The sequence below is a fragment of the Cyprinus carpio genome, chromosome B5, assembly GCF_018340385.1.
Source record: "Cyprinus carpio isolate SPL01 chromosome B5, ASM1834038v1, whole genome shotgun sequence".
NCBI lineage: Eukaryota > Metazoa > Chordata > Actinopteri > Cypriniformes > Cyprinidae > Cyprinus > Cyprinus carpio.
This window is the reverse complement of record NC_056601.1, coordinates 33701345-33716076: the sequence shown is the minus strand read 5'-3', so window position 1 is coordinate 33716076 and position 14732 is coordinate 33701345. Positions and strand designations below refer to the sequence as shown.

Here is a 14732-nt window from a genome sequence, read left to right as displayed (position 1 = left end):
TCCTCCTGTGCGATATTCTATGGGCTTTCGACGTGTCTCTCTCGACGCCTGTAAATGATCCACACATTCTTTATGAAGGTATATCTATGATAACAGAATAGCTTCCAGTTGATGATATGATGTGACTTTAATGCACGTTACACAGCATCATACAAACTCCATAAGGACTGGATCACTCACTCATAACCCCCAGCGAACTCTGGTTCCGCTCGGCCCAGTAAGTGTGCGATGAAATCAGTCTCGCAGCAGACATGGATGTGGCGCTCATGGGGGCAGCAGCGTAACCCTTCATACAGAGCTGCACAGTAGCCCTTCTCCTTACTGCAGTCCAGATCTCCTACCAGGATGTTATACGCTCTCAGGACCTTGTTCTTACAGTCCGTACAGAACCTGAGAATGATATTGAAAATCAAAAAAGAAAAAAATAAATTTTTGTCACTGAGCCAATTAAGAGAAATATGTTGAGGTCACAGGGTCACAAGCTCTCACCGGTGTTTGCACAGGTACGTCTCCAGAGTCTCCAGCAGAGAGGTGCTGTCAATCAAAACCACTTCATCACGACACTCCTGTGACATCAGCTCCCACACGTCCATCCAGCTGCCCCTGCGGATCCATAACCATGGTCACCAAACAACCTACTGATACGGTCACTTACATCTCTACCAGGATCAGAAATGTACTTTTCCATTAAGGGGCAATATTTTCCCAAGGACTTATTTCCAGTGGCATTTTTTTTCCCCCTTAATTTTTATAATTACCTCATTAAATGAATCTGTTTGCTCTTTTATGTGAAATAACTGTATTTATAAAATTAATTCAGTATAGGCTGTTACCAATGCATCTGACATGGTGTGTTTATTCACACAGACTGCTTTATGCATTCAACAATTGCATAATGTTATGTGATCAAGGCAAGTTCTCATTTTACATAAAACTGGTCTATATAAAAATGGAAACAAACAGGAACTGTAATATTATGAAAAAGATCATTGTCATTTTTAGTTACTGCCCTCTTGTTATATATAATGTAATAATGATTATTCATTTTTATTAATTTCAAAAGTTGTAATAGATTTGGTTTTATTTTTGTAGAGGCATTTTTTGACCCCTTATGTTGAATTTGAGAGGCATTTGTGCCCTAAATTTAATTTCAGACCCTGACCACTATCAGTATTACTAAAAAATTGTAATATTTTGATCGATTCCTTACTTCAAATATGTACATTTATAAGAACAACACTGCTAAAATTTTTGTTTGGTTAGGTTGTCACGGAAGCACAAAAGAAGAAACGGTCATCTCAAACACCAGATGTCACATAATAATTAAAGACAAAGTTAGTGACTCACCCTAAAGGCTTCGGTTTGTGCGTGTCTAAAGAGTGCAGCTGACAGCGTTTATTCTTTTTACTCTTGGGAATGGAATCAATTACGTTGTTTAACTTTGACCTACAACAAGACAAAGCACACAAATTAGAATGAAAACAACAACTAAATCATATAGGCAAAAGAAAACAAACTAACAGACAAAAAAAGGCTGAAGCTTAATTTTAATGGATTGTCAGGCTATGATGAGGATTTTAGTCAGTTTTGATTTTAATGTGGACTTCAGTTGGTCTGAGGCCAATGTAACACTTACCCGTGAACATAAAAGAGTGTGTAGAGCTTCCTGGGGTCTGTGAGACACACTCGTGTGACTGACAGCACTCCAGAGGATCCCACAGTGAGCGGTTCCAGTGCAAAGTATCCAGAGTCCGTGAGCTGAGAGAACAGATGCTCCACACTGCGCCGGCAGCCCACGCACGGCACCGACTGAGACAGAGCACTGAACACCTCACGAGACATCACCATCAACGCCATGTTCAGGTCCTGCTGCTTTAGCATGCTGTGGTGCTGGTGGACCAAAACACAGGTGGAGAAGTGAAGCTGGAAGCCATAAAAGTCTGACTCTCTAGCAATTTTTATTTTTTTTGTTGCATTCTGTGCCTCTGTCAAGCTGGAAAACTGATTTACAGTTATGTGAAAAAGTTAGGACACCCTATTGAATTTCATGGTTTTCTGTATCACGAGATAATACAAAATTGATCTGGTCCTCAGAAAGTCTTAAAATTTGGAAATAAAGCCTCAGATGAACAATATCACATAATATATCACACCATGTCATTATTTTATTAACAAAAATAAAGCCAAAATGGAAAGGCCACATTTGGTAAGTACCTCGGTTTTGACATCACGGTTCGGTTTCATTACAGCAGGAGGACAAAATACTAAATGTGTGTGTACATATATATATTTATTTTTTTTACTTAATGTTTTATTGAACAAACAACTCTCTTTAAATAAATTCAATTCGAATATAAAAAATGTAAATTATATTTACTACGTATATATAAAGACACTAAAGTAAAGTATATTTTTTTATATTTTTTGAATGTATTTTTTTGTATTTTTTTATAGTCCGAATACCATTTTTTGAGCTACGAAGCATCGGTAGTAATCAACACCGAATATTCGAAGCTTCGGAGGGAGGGGGCTGAACATATTCATCTCTCTAACACAGTGGACGCGAGCAGTGCGGCATACAATAGAACATATTATGCTGTCTACACTGGATGCGCCGTGCACGACTGACAAATTCCTGACAGTAAACTGCTGCTGTGTTCGATTTATGACATACTGACACAAATTTCAAATGATTTTCAACGGTCGCTTTGTCGCATCCAATGTAAACTTTAGCTGTTGCGGCGTGGCATAACACGACAACTGTCACTTGACTCAAAATTTAAAAAAATCGAATGCCAACCAACCGAACAAATATTCATATATTCTGGTCCAGCCCTATTTATATTCATATAATTTTCATTATATATATAAATATATTTAATATATAAACATAACATGTTTTTCTTAAATATATACATGCATATGTGTGTATTTATATATACATAATAAATATACACAACACACACACATATATTTTGTATTATGTAAACTTTTATTTTTGTTTTGGTTGATATTTGTCCTTGACTAAAATAAACATAAATTAAAGGCAGTACAATAAATACTACCACTATTAATGTAGAGTATGGAGAATGCTTTTTTTTTTTGCATAACTGAAATGAGAATTAGAGGGTAGTCTAATTAATTATCGTGAATAGTATTTTTATGTTACAGATTTAAATAAATCTTTCATATTAAATACTTTTTCTAATTTCTTCCCTTTGGTTTAGGTGAAATACGACTCTTAACAGGTTTTGTGAGAGTCACTGCCAACAGTGAAAATGAGAAAATGTCATTGTTTACCTCAATAAACTGCTTCATTTGTGAACTGTTGATCTGACAGCTGTCAAAGTCCAGAATACTGTCAGGAAACTCCATCACCATCTACATTAAACATAAAAATGTTCATATATCATCAAAATAACGCAGTGTTTCTTCCTATATAATACCAGTCTGCTTTCAGTAATGCGTGTATAGGGGAACATACAACTGCTTAATACAAAAGTGCCTGCCAAGACAAACTTCTAACCAGTTTAATGGTATTAGCTGCTAAAATACCCAAATTGATGGATCATTCACACACAATAAGACATATTTTAAAGTAAATAGGTTTAATGTTCATTTCACGTTGGCTTTAAAGATGGTAAAATCCAAATTGCAATCAATAAATGATCTTACCGTGAGCGAGTCATCGATGTACAAGGGAATCTGGCGTGCAAGAAACAGATAGTCCTCTTCCCCGTCTCTGCAGACAGCCACCAGACGCGCCATGTCTTTGCCCAGATCTGCCTGTGAGTGTGTGGACACAACCACAATATCACCTCCACTATGAGTTTCAGTGCTGACCACTTTTCAATGTAATTTCCGTATTTACATGGACTTCCATATTTTCTCAAGTGAAAAGTATGACCCACGTGAATTTTAGTTGTGGAACATTTAAAAGCAAAGGGCATCCCATAAAGTAATTTTACTTTTGTTCCGATGATAATAATGAATGAAAAAATAAATAAATAATTGTTTTTTTTATGTTTGTTTTTTTGTATTTGTAATTTAATTTATTTGATTAATCTACATAATTTAAATAATATTATAATTAAAATAAAATTTCTTTTTCTTATTATCATAATTATTAAATACCTGCTTTTTACAATACCATAGTATTATTGTAACAGTAATATTTCTTTATTTACATTTTAACAAACAACAAACAATAGTATTTAACAAACAATAGTATTATTGCAACTGTAATTTATTTGATTAATTTACATAAATTAAATAATAGTATAATTAAAACAACATTTATTATTATTATTATCATTATTATTAAATATCTGCTTTTTACAGTACCGTAGTATTATTGTAACAGTAATATTTCTTTATTTACATTTTATAATTTAAATAATCAAATTAAGATATTATTGTTATTATTAAATACTTCTCTTTTTTTTACAGTACAACAGTCTTATTGCAATAGTAATATTTCAGTTTAATATTAAATAATAATAACATTAGTTGATTTAATGCTTGTTTTTTACAGTACAATAGCATTATTCCAATAGCAACAATTAATATACTATTTAGATTTTCACATGCCTGCTTTTTTCGCCCGGATTAATCAATATTTGTCCATTTCTAAAACGCAAACTCTGGTTTCCCAGCTTCGTAGCTTTGCCAAGGGTTATTAGCTTACACATACACTCTTATCTGACTACAGAGACTTAAACTAGGGATGCACGATGTATCAGCCGATTTTGGATTATTTTAAATATCGGAAATAGCATGAAAAGGGCCGATACCGATGGTTTATTAATTAACTGCATGGAGACAATGAGCTGCATGTCTGTTGCACAATCCAACGTTTTTTGTGTGGGTACTGATTGTTTAAATACTTCCCAAAACAAAATAAAACCTGTATAAAGTACAGTTTGCGAGACAGCATAGTACAGCAGAGCAATCGTGAAGCTGAGTTTTTCTATCAGAGAAACACCCGCACACAGCTGTAAATTCATTATAGGTAACATTAAGTGGCAAAGGCAATGCCCTGGAGTTAGGTTATCTGAGGATATGTCACGAACCACCAATTAAGCATTAGGTCTACATTTAAGTGAAAATGAATGGCAGGTAATATGCAGCTTTTCGTGTGTTTGAAACCAGCAAAAATGTGGGTATTGTAGGTAGAGGATTGATTCAAGGTAGGTCATATCGCGCCTGCAGCGTTTCTGTGAACAGAGAAAATGGAGTAAAACTATATAGGCTACATAAAAAGGAATATATGAGGCCTGTACACGAAATCTATTTCATTTAAATCATTTAACAGATTAACAAAACGAAAGAAAAAAAAAAGCTGAGTCTGGATCATTGTAGGTAACGTGCTCCGAGGTTTATAGGAGATGTGGAGGTTATCTTTATTTTGGAAGTTGTTTTTATTTTGCAAAAGCTTTACAGTTTTGAATCTTATTTTTGATATATTGAATATTTCTTGCTATTTTGTATTCGCAAAGGTATATACAGTTAAAGATACATAAAAAGTTAGACTGCTCAATTTAAATAGTCTGTAGTACAGTCTGTGCCGTTCAGTGTAACCACCGCATCACTGTGCTCTTAGAGCCTGTATAAAGGATGATGTTTTGTGTGCGAGTGAAGAACAAAGACTATAGTTTACATAATAAATAATATTTTAGCCTCCAGATAGGTCGTGACTATGGAAATATTTGGATTCATGCAGAATGAGAGAGGCAGGTTTAGTTTCGCTTTTAAATTAATTCATTTTGGCTTTAGAGGATTTGTAATAGAGAGAAGGGAACTAAAATAGCCTAATTGTCTTTATAATGTTTGTAGATATTTTGTTGATATTTTTGTAGATATTAATTACCGGTGTTTTAGCCTACATTATTTATGAATGATAATAATAAAATAATAATCATAATAATATATTAATAATAAAATGCGATGCACAGCCCACTAATTTAGACTGTTTTACTTTTTCCTCTCAAAACGCAGGAGTAGCGTTTTTTATCTGTGCTGCAAACATTTTTAAATTTCTTTAAAAAAAATAGGCCTACTTTAATGTCTAAAGCGTTGACAGTATTTTCTTTTGTTTAATACATTTGGTCAAAATCTAGAAAAGATGATGCTGTATTGGCTATGACTAAGTCCAAGATAGCCTACCAGACCTTTTTTTTTTTCTTTTTGAGTAAAGAAAACGCTGTACTTTATTACTACTATTACATGCAAAGAAAAAGTTTTAAAAATAACGTTATTAACTAATATATTTTTTTTTTTTACTCAAAACAGTTTTGGAATGGTAATAATGCAGAGAAATGCAGGAACATAAAATGTTCAAATACCAATTCTGCTTGGAGTGAACCAATCAAATTATTATTTTTTTTTTTTTCATTTTTAAACCCCTGCTTTATGCAATTGACCAAAATCGGTATCAGTATCGGCCAATAGTTGTGTGTTAAAATCGGTATTATATCGGCCAAAAAAAAAAAAAAATTCCTATGCATTGCATCCCTAGCTTAACCCTTACTAATCCCCAACTCTGAATGAAAACACGTGCATCATATATATATATATATATATATATACAGAAGTGTCAAATAAAAGCAGTAACTCCTTTATGAGGTGTAAGTGTGTGGAGGTGTAGAGACATATAGTGCTAACAATGAGCAGCTAAACAGCCCACCACAAACCCAGCCCCACAAAGCTCTAAAATATCACAAAATACATTTCAGATCATATTCATATCAAACAATCTTGACAGTCTGGTAGTCAAGGCAACAGTTTGATAACCAGAGCCGTAATAACTGCACTCATGATCCCTCCAATGACACATATGCTAATTAGCCTGTTAGCCATCGAAATGCTCGCACCCACCTGTAGACCACAACACGAACGAGTCATTTCGACATATCTCATGCTACAGGGACGGGATCTGAGATGATGTTACAAAAAAGAGATTATTGTGAGTGTCGGAGTCAAGTTAGCGCATGCTAACCTGTTAAACTTTTATCAAGCTGATTAGCATGCTAACGTTAGTTCTGTCAGTAGCTTGACCGCACGGCAACTGTAAACCTAGCATGTCTTATTGCATGCTAAACAGGGTGCAAATGTACTTTTAAAACAATACATGCGTTTTAAATTCAGAAGTGTCCCGTCAAAGATCTACTTTGACTGACAGACTGACAGACTGACACCCTCAGCTTTAACTCGACACATCTCGGGGTTATCTTTCCCGTGGCGTTACTTTTCTGCACTTGAAAGAGCGACTAAATGCACAAATATCAAGCTGCAGCTGTCGTACTCACCTGTTTTCGAAGGTTTTTTCTTTTCTTTTGGACAAAAACAAACAAGTGCGACAGAGGCGTATGTGGCAGGCGAATGTTCTATGACCCTTGGCCCCCGGATACGTCAGAAAGTAGTTCCGGGCTCCGAGGGCGTGACGTGTGCAGTTTGATCGACACATGGGTGGAGACTTTTTTTTAGAGAAAGCAGAAGAAACATAATTTAAATATAAGTAGATGATATAATATGCTACCTTCATCTAAAAGTTCATCGATTTTTACGATCGTTAATTTGCTGATCTATTAATTAACTATTAATTAAAATATTAATTAATTAAATAGTTCAAATCCATTTTTCTAAATCTTTGACAACTATTTTTCATATAGTTTTATGACTTAATATTAAATAAATGTCTAGTTAAATGATTTTGTATTATTAGCAAAAATCTGTCATTTTATAATTTTTATAATTCTTTTATAATTGCTATATATATGCAGTATTTATCACGTTAGTTACAATACTATTTAATTAAAATGAAATATTTGTTTAAATGCATTTTTTTTCTAATTCTTTTATACTTATTTTCCATATAGTTTTATGACTTTATATTAAAGTCTAATTAAAAGACTTTGGAATAATAGTAAAAATCAGAATTCTTTGATTCTTATAATTAGCATGCATGCTGTTTTTTATGAATCACATTTTGGTTTAAAATATATTTAATTTAATGGACTACATTAAATGTTTTTGCTTAAATTGTAATTTTTTCTAATTCTTTCACAATTATTTTCATATTGTTTTATGATTTAAATAAAAGTTTGATTAATATATATATTTTTAATTCTTATAATTAATATGCATGCATGCATTTTTATTTTATTTTATGTTAGTTAGAATATTTCATTAAAAGATTATATGAAATATTTGCTTAATTATTTTACAATTATTTTTTCCATATAGTTTTAAAATGAATTCATTTTCATTTCAACTAATTAATTAATATTAGACTTAATATTAATTAAAATGAATATTAGCAAACATTATCATTTTCCAAATTCTTTTATATTTTTTTTGTATTTATGATGCTTTCATGATCATTTAATTATATGTTTAATTTGTGTTTTAATTGTTTCTTAATAAGTTCTATATCTACATTGTGAACTGCAAAGGCACGAAGATGATAAACCCATGGAAAAAGTTAAATGAAACGGTGGTTGATTGCAGTGTATAAAAAAAATTCATAAATCTTCTGTTCTACCATTAACATGAAATACATCTATTTATTCATATCTCATATGTAATACACAGTAGCAGTATATTTACACATTACACATTTGAACTTTTCAAACAATATACAGCGTATTTCACAGCAGCTTCAAAAAATAAAATAAAATACAGTGTAATCTGAAACTAAATGAAAAGGTGTTTACCAGAACTTAACAGTTATTTTATTGATATGCAATATGAATATGACTAAGCTATTCATAAACATATACAAGAGCAAAACACTTACAGCTAAAACATCATTGCTGTTCAGAGTGTCGATTAACACATTGGTCTTGGCTGTAATGATTTATTGTATTTGGGATTTGTAAATATTGATTCTGGTTAAGGTTATGTGAGTGTAATAGTGATTATGTATTTTTTTTTTTTTTCTTTTTTTGTTATGGTTTTTTGTTCTTGTTTTGATACCACGATGCAGACACAAAAGAAAAATTTGAGATGGCTTTAGAAAAAAGTAGCAGTAAATCAGCAATGCTAAGGCATGAGAGAAAGAATAAAGACTGTGCTACAGTCCAAATACAGAAGGAAAGGTTGGCCATTCTGCGTGACACTGGCTCAGTGCATATCTGGCACACATACAGAGCGAAGAACAACACAAAACTGGTGAACAGAAGGTTACGGATCACTCTGATCCAGTCTTTAACCAAATTTCTGCTCTGCATTAGGTAGCGGCCAGCCTGAACCCCAGCCATATAGATGGCGATGTAACCCACAACTGAGAAGATGCCCTCTCTGTTTGCCTGCAGAAAGCCTGTGCGCTCGTTATTGTGAATGAGAAAGGACTTCAGACCTGTTGTCTCCAAAACAACCTGGTAGCTTCCACCAATGAGAAGAGCAAGAAGCCATGAGGCGTCCACAGGAAACAGAGCCAGAAGTGCGGACGCCACCACTCTGACGATGGCTAATGTGAAGAAGAAGTTCCAGTGAACTCCATACTCTGTCACATGTTCGTGGTACCCTGATGATTTGACACTCGCAAGTCTCACAAACCCTAACAAGACCAACGGCCAGACGGAAATCAACTGTTTAAACACATGACTGATCTTCGACCCTCGAATGTCCTTTCCTCTTGCTTCGGGACACACCAATGCATTGGCCATTACATATGATGCGTCGGCGAAATCCATCACCCCTGTTCCATACGTCTCTGTTTTTGCATAACGTCTTGGGAAGACGCCAAAATCAACAGCCAGAATGCTTATGGCGGTCTTCACGTTGACCAGAACTCGAAACACGGTCACAAAGGGACCAGGTTGGATTCTACTCTGCTTTGCACAAACCTGTCAACTGTACTGTAAAGGGAACCTTGAAAGGGATGCTTTCCGTTCTTGTAAACGAGGTATAGGACAACTAAGTCAACTACAGCGATGCCCATGATGACAAAGTGCAGGATGTCGCTCAGTGCGGTGCATGACAGGACCAGAGGCATTATTAGTGCTGTGAAGTCCAGCAGGAGATGGGCTCCCCAGGAGAACGGAAGAACCCCTTTTCCAAGGTGGAAGACTATCAGGAAGAGTCCTCGGCTGAGAAAACACAGCGGGGCTAAGAAGGATCCCAGCGAAACCTCCGTAAGGGTCGTCCCATTGTGATTGCTGACAAATGCAACTTTTACTTCTGCCGATGCCATTCTCTGTAAAAAGAGACAAGCGTGAAAATAAAGTGCAAACATAGACTGTTAGTTGATACAGAACACAAACATATTGTGTGTGAGTATATAATATATATATATATATATATATATATATAGATATATATATATATATATATATATATATCAGTTAAAAGTTTGTGCACACTTACCTGAATTTACATTTGTATATTTTAAGATAGATAGATATAGATTTTTATGATTTCATATTAGTTTAAATATTTTTTAGGCCTAACTAAAAGACTATTAAAATGCATTTTTCTAATGTATTTACACAACTATTTTTTTTTTTATATTTTAAAACTATCTTATCTAAGAGTTTATGACTTAAATATTAGTTAATTAATTATATAATCTTATTAAATAAAAGGAATATTAGTAAAAATCAGCATAATTAATTTTTTTATGGTTAGTACGCATGCATTTTTATGATCACATATTAGTTGAAATATTATTTAATTAAAAGACTATATTGAATATTTGCTTAAAATATTAATAAATTGTTTCTAATTCTTTTACAATTGCTTTCATGCTGTTTTAGGGCTTAATTTTAATTACAATTTAATTAAAAGACTTCGTAATATTAATAAACCAGCATTTTAAATTATTTTATAATTATTATGCATGCTGTCTATATGATCACATGTTAGTTGGAACATTATTTAATTAAAAGACTACATGAATCATTTGTTTAAAATGCATTTTTTATTCTTTTCCAATTATAGTTCCTTATTTTTTTTAGATAGATAGATTGATAGATAGATAGATAAAGACTGTAGAAATACATATATACATACATGCAACCACACACACACACACATTAGATAGATAGATAGATAAATCAATCACCTACCACCATTATGATATCAATGGAAGTTTTGATCTCAAAGTTTTATGTTCAAATAATTCCAGAGAGTATTAAAGCAATTCAATCAAGACACATATTTATTAAATATCTTTATAGTATGGATATTAGGAAATGTGACCTACCTCGTGTGATGTTTGGACATTAGATAAATCAGGTTACGTTAGACTAAACTGCAGAGACCCACATTACAGCAGTGGCCTGTCAGGATAAACCGGTTTAGCACACGAAACATGGACTCCCGTGTATCTATACCTACTGTACTTGTATCTCTTTATTAAATAGTAAAAATAAACATTCGTCTTACAAATCGTTCATTCTTCTGTAATAATCCTCACTTTATAACAAACTGTAGCCACACATTGGTGTTGCGATGTTTCTTTTCCGCATTGGGCGTGGCTTACAGGTAAACGTCACTGTATGGGGCGGGACCTTTTCAAATGCGTGACGTCGCTGTGCGCGTGTCAGTCGCCGCTGGTGTGGTGGGAGTTTTGTCCTTCACTCACTCAGGAATTTTCATGGCTGAGAAACAAACCATAAACTCATAAAATATCGATCTAATGGCAGCGATATAACACAGTAAATACAGCGAAACGTGTATTGTTAAAGTTTACACTCATGGCGAATGTCAAACAGCACCTTTTATCCAGAAATCAAGAATTTCGACCGTTAACGGATCTTTCTGAGGGGGGAAAAAAAGCTTGGAAGACCGAACCGCCAGAAGGAAAAGGTACACAAATGGTTATTAATCTTATCTACTGCTCATGTAACACTTTTTACCCTCACTTTTTCTTTATGCATATAAAAATTGTATTATATAAAAAAGTTAGTTTGACATGTTAAATAGTTTATCTGAAAGCAACCCATTACAAAAAATACTGTAACTTATAATAGTGGTTTATGTTCCATCGGTTCTTTAAAGAACACCATGGTATTAAAATGCTAACAGTTAATTTAACAGTTACATGCCTGTTAGTACGCATAAATAACGTTATTCATACTTTTATTATTCTCCATCACAGTTAAAACGTAGGTCCCTGTGGTTTATGTGACAAGAAATACACATACTAACACGTCCAGAAATATTTCTCGAATTACTCCCCTATTTATTCCTGTAATAAATATTAAATTTTTAAGGGAAGTACCATGCTTGATTAATGCCCAGGTATTAGATGACTAGGGACTAGTTTTCAATTGAGCGAACAATAACTGGTAATATAAGTGAATTTGTGTATTTTACTGTGATTTATTTCTGATCGCTCATTTAAACTGGCTTTGCAGGTATAGGTGACTGGGGACTAGTGAACAGAACAATAACCGTTAATAAAGTGATTTACAGTGATTATTACTAATCACTCATTTGAACTGGATTGGTATAGGTGACTGATTATTCCCGCAGGTCAGGACTAATCTGAGCTTGCGCAGGGACGCGCCTCTACTTTGTGCAATAATAACGTTTATATGACGTCATCCAAAAGGGAACCTGCAACTTGTGTTTGGAGTTTAAATAAGACTTGTGGTTTTTAGCACTATATTTTATATTGTCTGTGTTCATATGGTTTGATGCATTCTCATAGTTTTGCATGAGCATCAAAGGTCACCCTTAGTTATTAAATTTTGTTTACTGTTAAGTGTGATTTAATGCATGTTCGGGTCATGTTGTGCCATGCAGTGCTACTCATGCCCCTGGCGCAGGATTTAGATCATCATCTGTTTTTTCTGGGCCGTTTATGATCATGCATTGACTCAGTGTTGGAAACGGAAAGTCCCTGACGGATGAAATAGGATCAGTTCTATAGGAATCTGTAATTGTTTCGTTTTTAACTGATCTGTGGGATCTCTGTACTAACCAAAGTCTCTTACCACTATTTGTTTTTAAGATGTTTTCCACTCAGTTTTGATTTCAGGTCTTGTTGTGGTTTACCTGTGCTTGTTATTGGATTAGGAGCAGGCCTGTCCAGCAGACATTGTGTATTATTAGCTTGTCTTCAGCATGTCCCCCTGACCCATCTCATCACAGCTGTCATAAGAGCATAGGGATTCAACGTCACTCACAGCAGCGGGACGTGTAATTACGCATCTCTGCTTATTCATGAAATATTTTATTTTTGTGATGAAGGTCCAGGCGTTGTCATATTTGGAAAATGTTCTTACTCATATGGTTGCTTCAGCATTGTTGGCTTTTGTTTTGTTTTTCTTTCAAATGATTCATTAAGTCAATCTCAAGTTGTCAACCTAAGGGTTTGGAAATATAACAAGCAGATGAATGTATGATGAATGTATAAATTGCTATATCTCAAAATTTTGATGTCATGCATAAACAACACATCTGACATAAAGCAAGCTTAATTATGGTATTGTGCATTATGATATATACAGTTGCATACATGGCTCTGAAAGGGTATGTTTTTGTAAAGAAATAGTTCACCACAAAATGAAAATTTCCTGAAAATGTGCTCACCCTTAGGCCATCCAATATGTTGTAGATGAGTTTGTTTCTTCATCAGATTTGGGAGAAATGTAGCAGTTGCAATCAGGTCTCAGCAATGGATTGCTCTGCAGAGTGAAATTGGGTTGCCGTCAGAAATGAGAGTTCAAACATCTGATAAAACATCACAATAACCCCACACCAGACTACAGCCCATCGGTTAACATCTTGTAAATTAAGAGCTAGGCCGTACATGTTTTGTCACAAGAAAACCAGTCTATTTATGAATAGTTTTTAAACTTCAAACCATCTCTTTCTGGCCAAAACATAGGCCAAAACCCATAATAGATCGTATCCTCCAGATGGGAAAGAGCCACTCCCTGTTGTCCTCTTCAGAACTGTGCAAGGTGGGCATATTTCTCTCCACAGACAAGAATATTATGAATATAGAGGACTCTTAAAGAAATTTAAAAAAAAAAACTTTTCATTGACATTTTTCGAAGATCAGTTGTGCTATTGAAATGTCAAGATGTGTTCTGAATTTGGCCAATGGGGAGGGCTTGCACTGGCAATCATCTTGAAACAGAACAGGCTCCAAACTGAAGCGAGCTAAAACAGTCGCATTGCGACCAATTTAAATAATAATTTGCGATGTGACGTTTTTTTTGCTGATAGGGTCGCCACTGGGCGTCGCTACCCGCCGAAAGCTCCTCAGAATTGCTAAAAAAGTTTTTCTCAGCAGATGATCGCATTCATTCTATGAAGCGCCCCGTCTGTGATAAAATGAATTCGGGCCGAAGGTTAATACACACAACTGCTACAGCCGAGTGTGGACTGCCGCCGCGTGTACAACAACAGCTTTCAGCCGAGATGCGGCCCAGGGGGGAAAAAGCCGTCTGTCAGCCAGAAGTGTTTTGTAGAGTCGGCGCGGCTCTGAACCATATCTTCTCACCGATGCCGAGAACTGAACCGACAGAGAACGCATTTCAGCCAGAAACAGGCCCGAGTTGTTGGCAATTGCTATCGGCTATATAGTTACATGGTTATAACTTTAAAACATTTGAATGTAATGCCTTTGTTGTCCTATTGTCATGGTGGCGATCAATCTTGTTGTTATGTTCACGTATTAAACTGAGACGATGGCGCATTAAAGTTTTTAGTGGAAAAACAGAGTTTGTTTCAGACAGTCCTCATCTTCTGCCCGCCACATCAGTGCTGACGCT

The 14732-nt window shown here is 34.6% G+C and overlaps 1 protein-coding gene and 1 pseudogene across 1 annotated transcript; both read right to left on the bottom strand.

Annotated features, from left to right (window-relative positions):
- LOC109071931 (gametogenetin-binding protein 2-like) lies at positions 1-7448 on the bottom strand. The gene is made up of 8 exons (XM_042723240.1): positions 7308-7448; positions 3676-3786; positions 3301-3381; positions 1637-1890; positions 1348-1446; positions 490-603; positions 181-390; positions 1-48 (listed from the first exon to the last, which is right to left on the bottom strand). Exons 2-8 carry the CDS (start codon positions 3766-3768, stop codon positions 18-20), a joined length of 882 nt encoding a protein of 293 aa, XP_042579174.1. The 5' UTR covers positions 3769-3786; positions 7308-7448; the 3' UTR covers positions 1-17.
- A 1088-nt stretch (positions 7449-8536) lies between these two features.
- On the bottom strand, positions 8537-11487 carry LOC109071924 (annotated as a pseudogene).
- Between the last annotated feature and the right edge of the window lie 3245 nt (positions 11488-14732).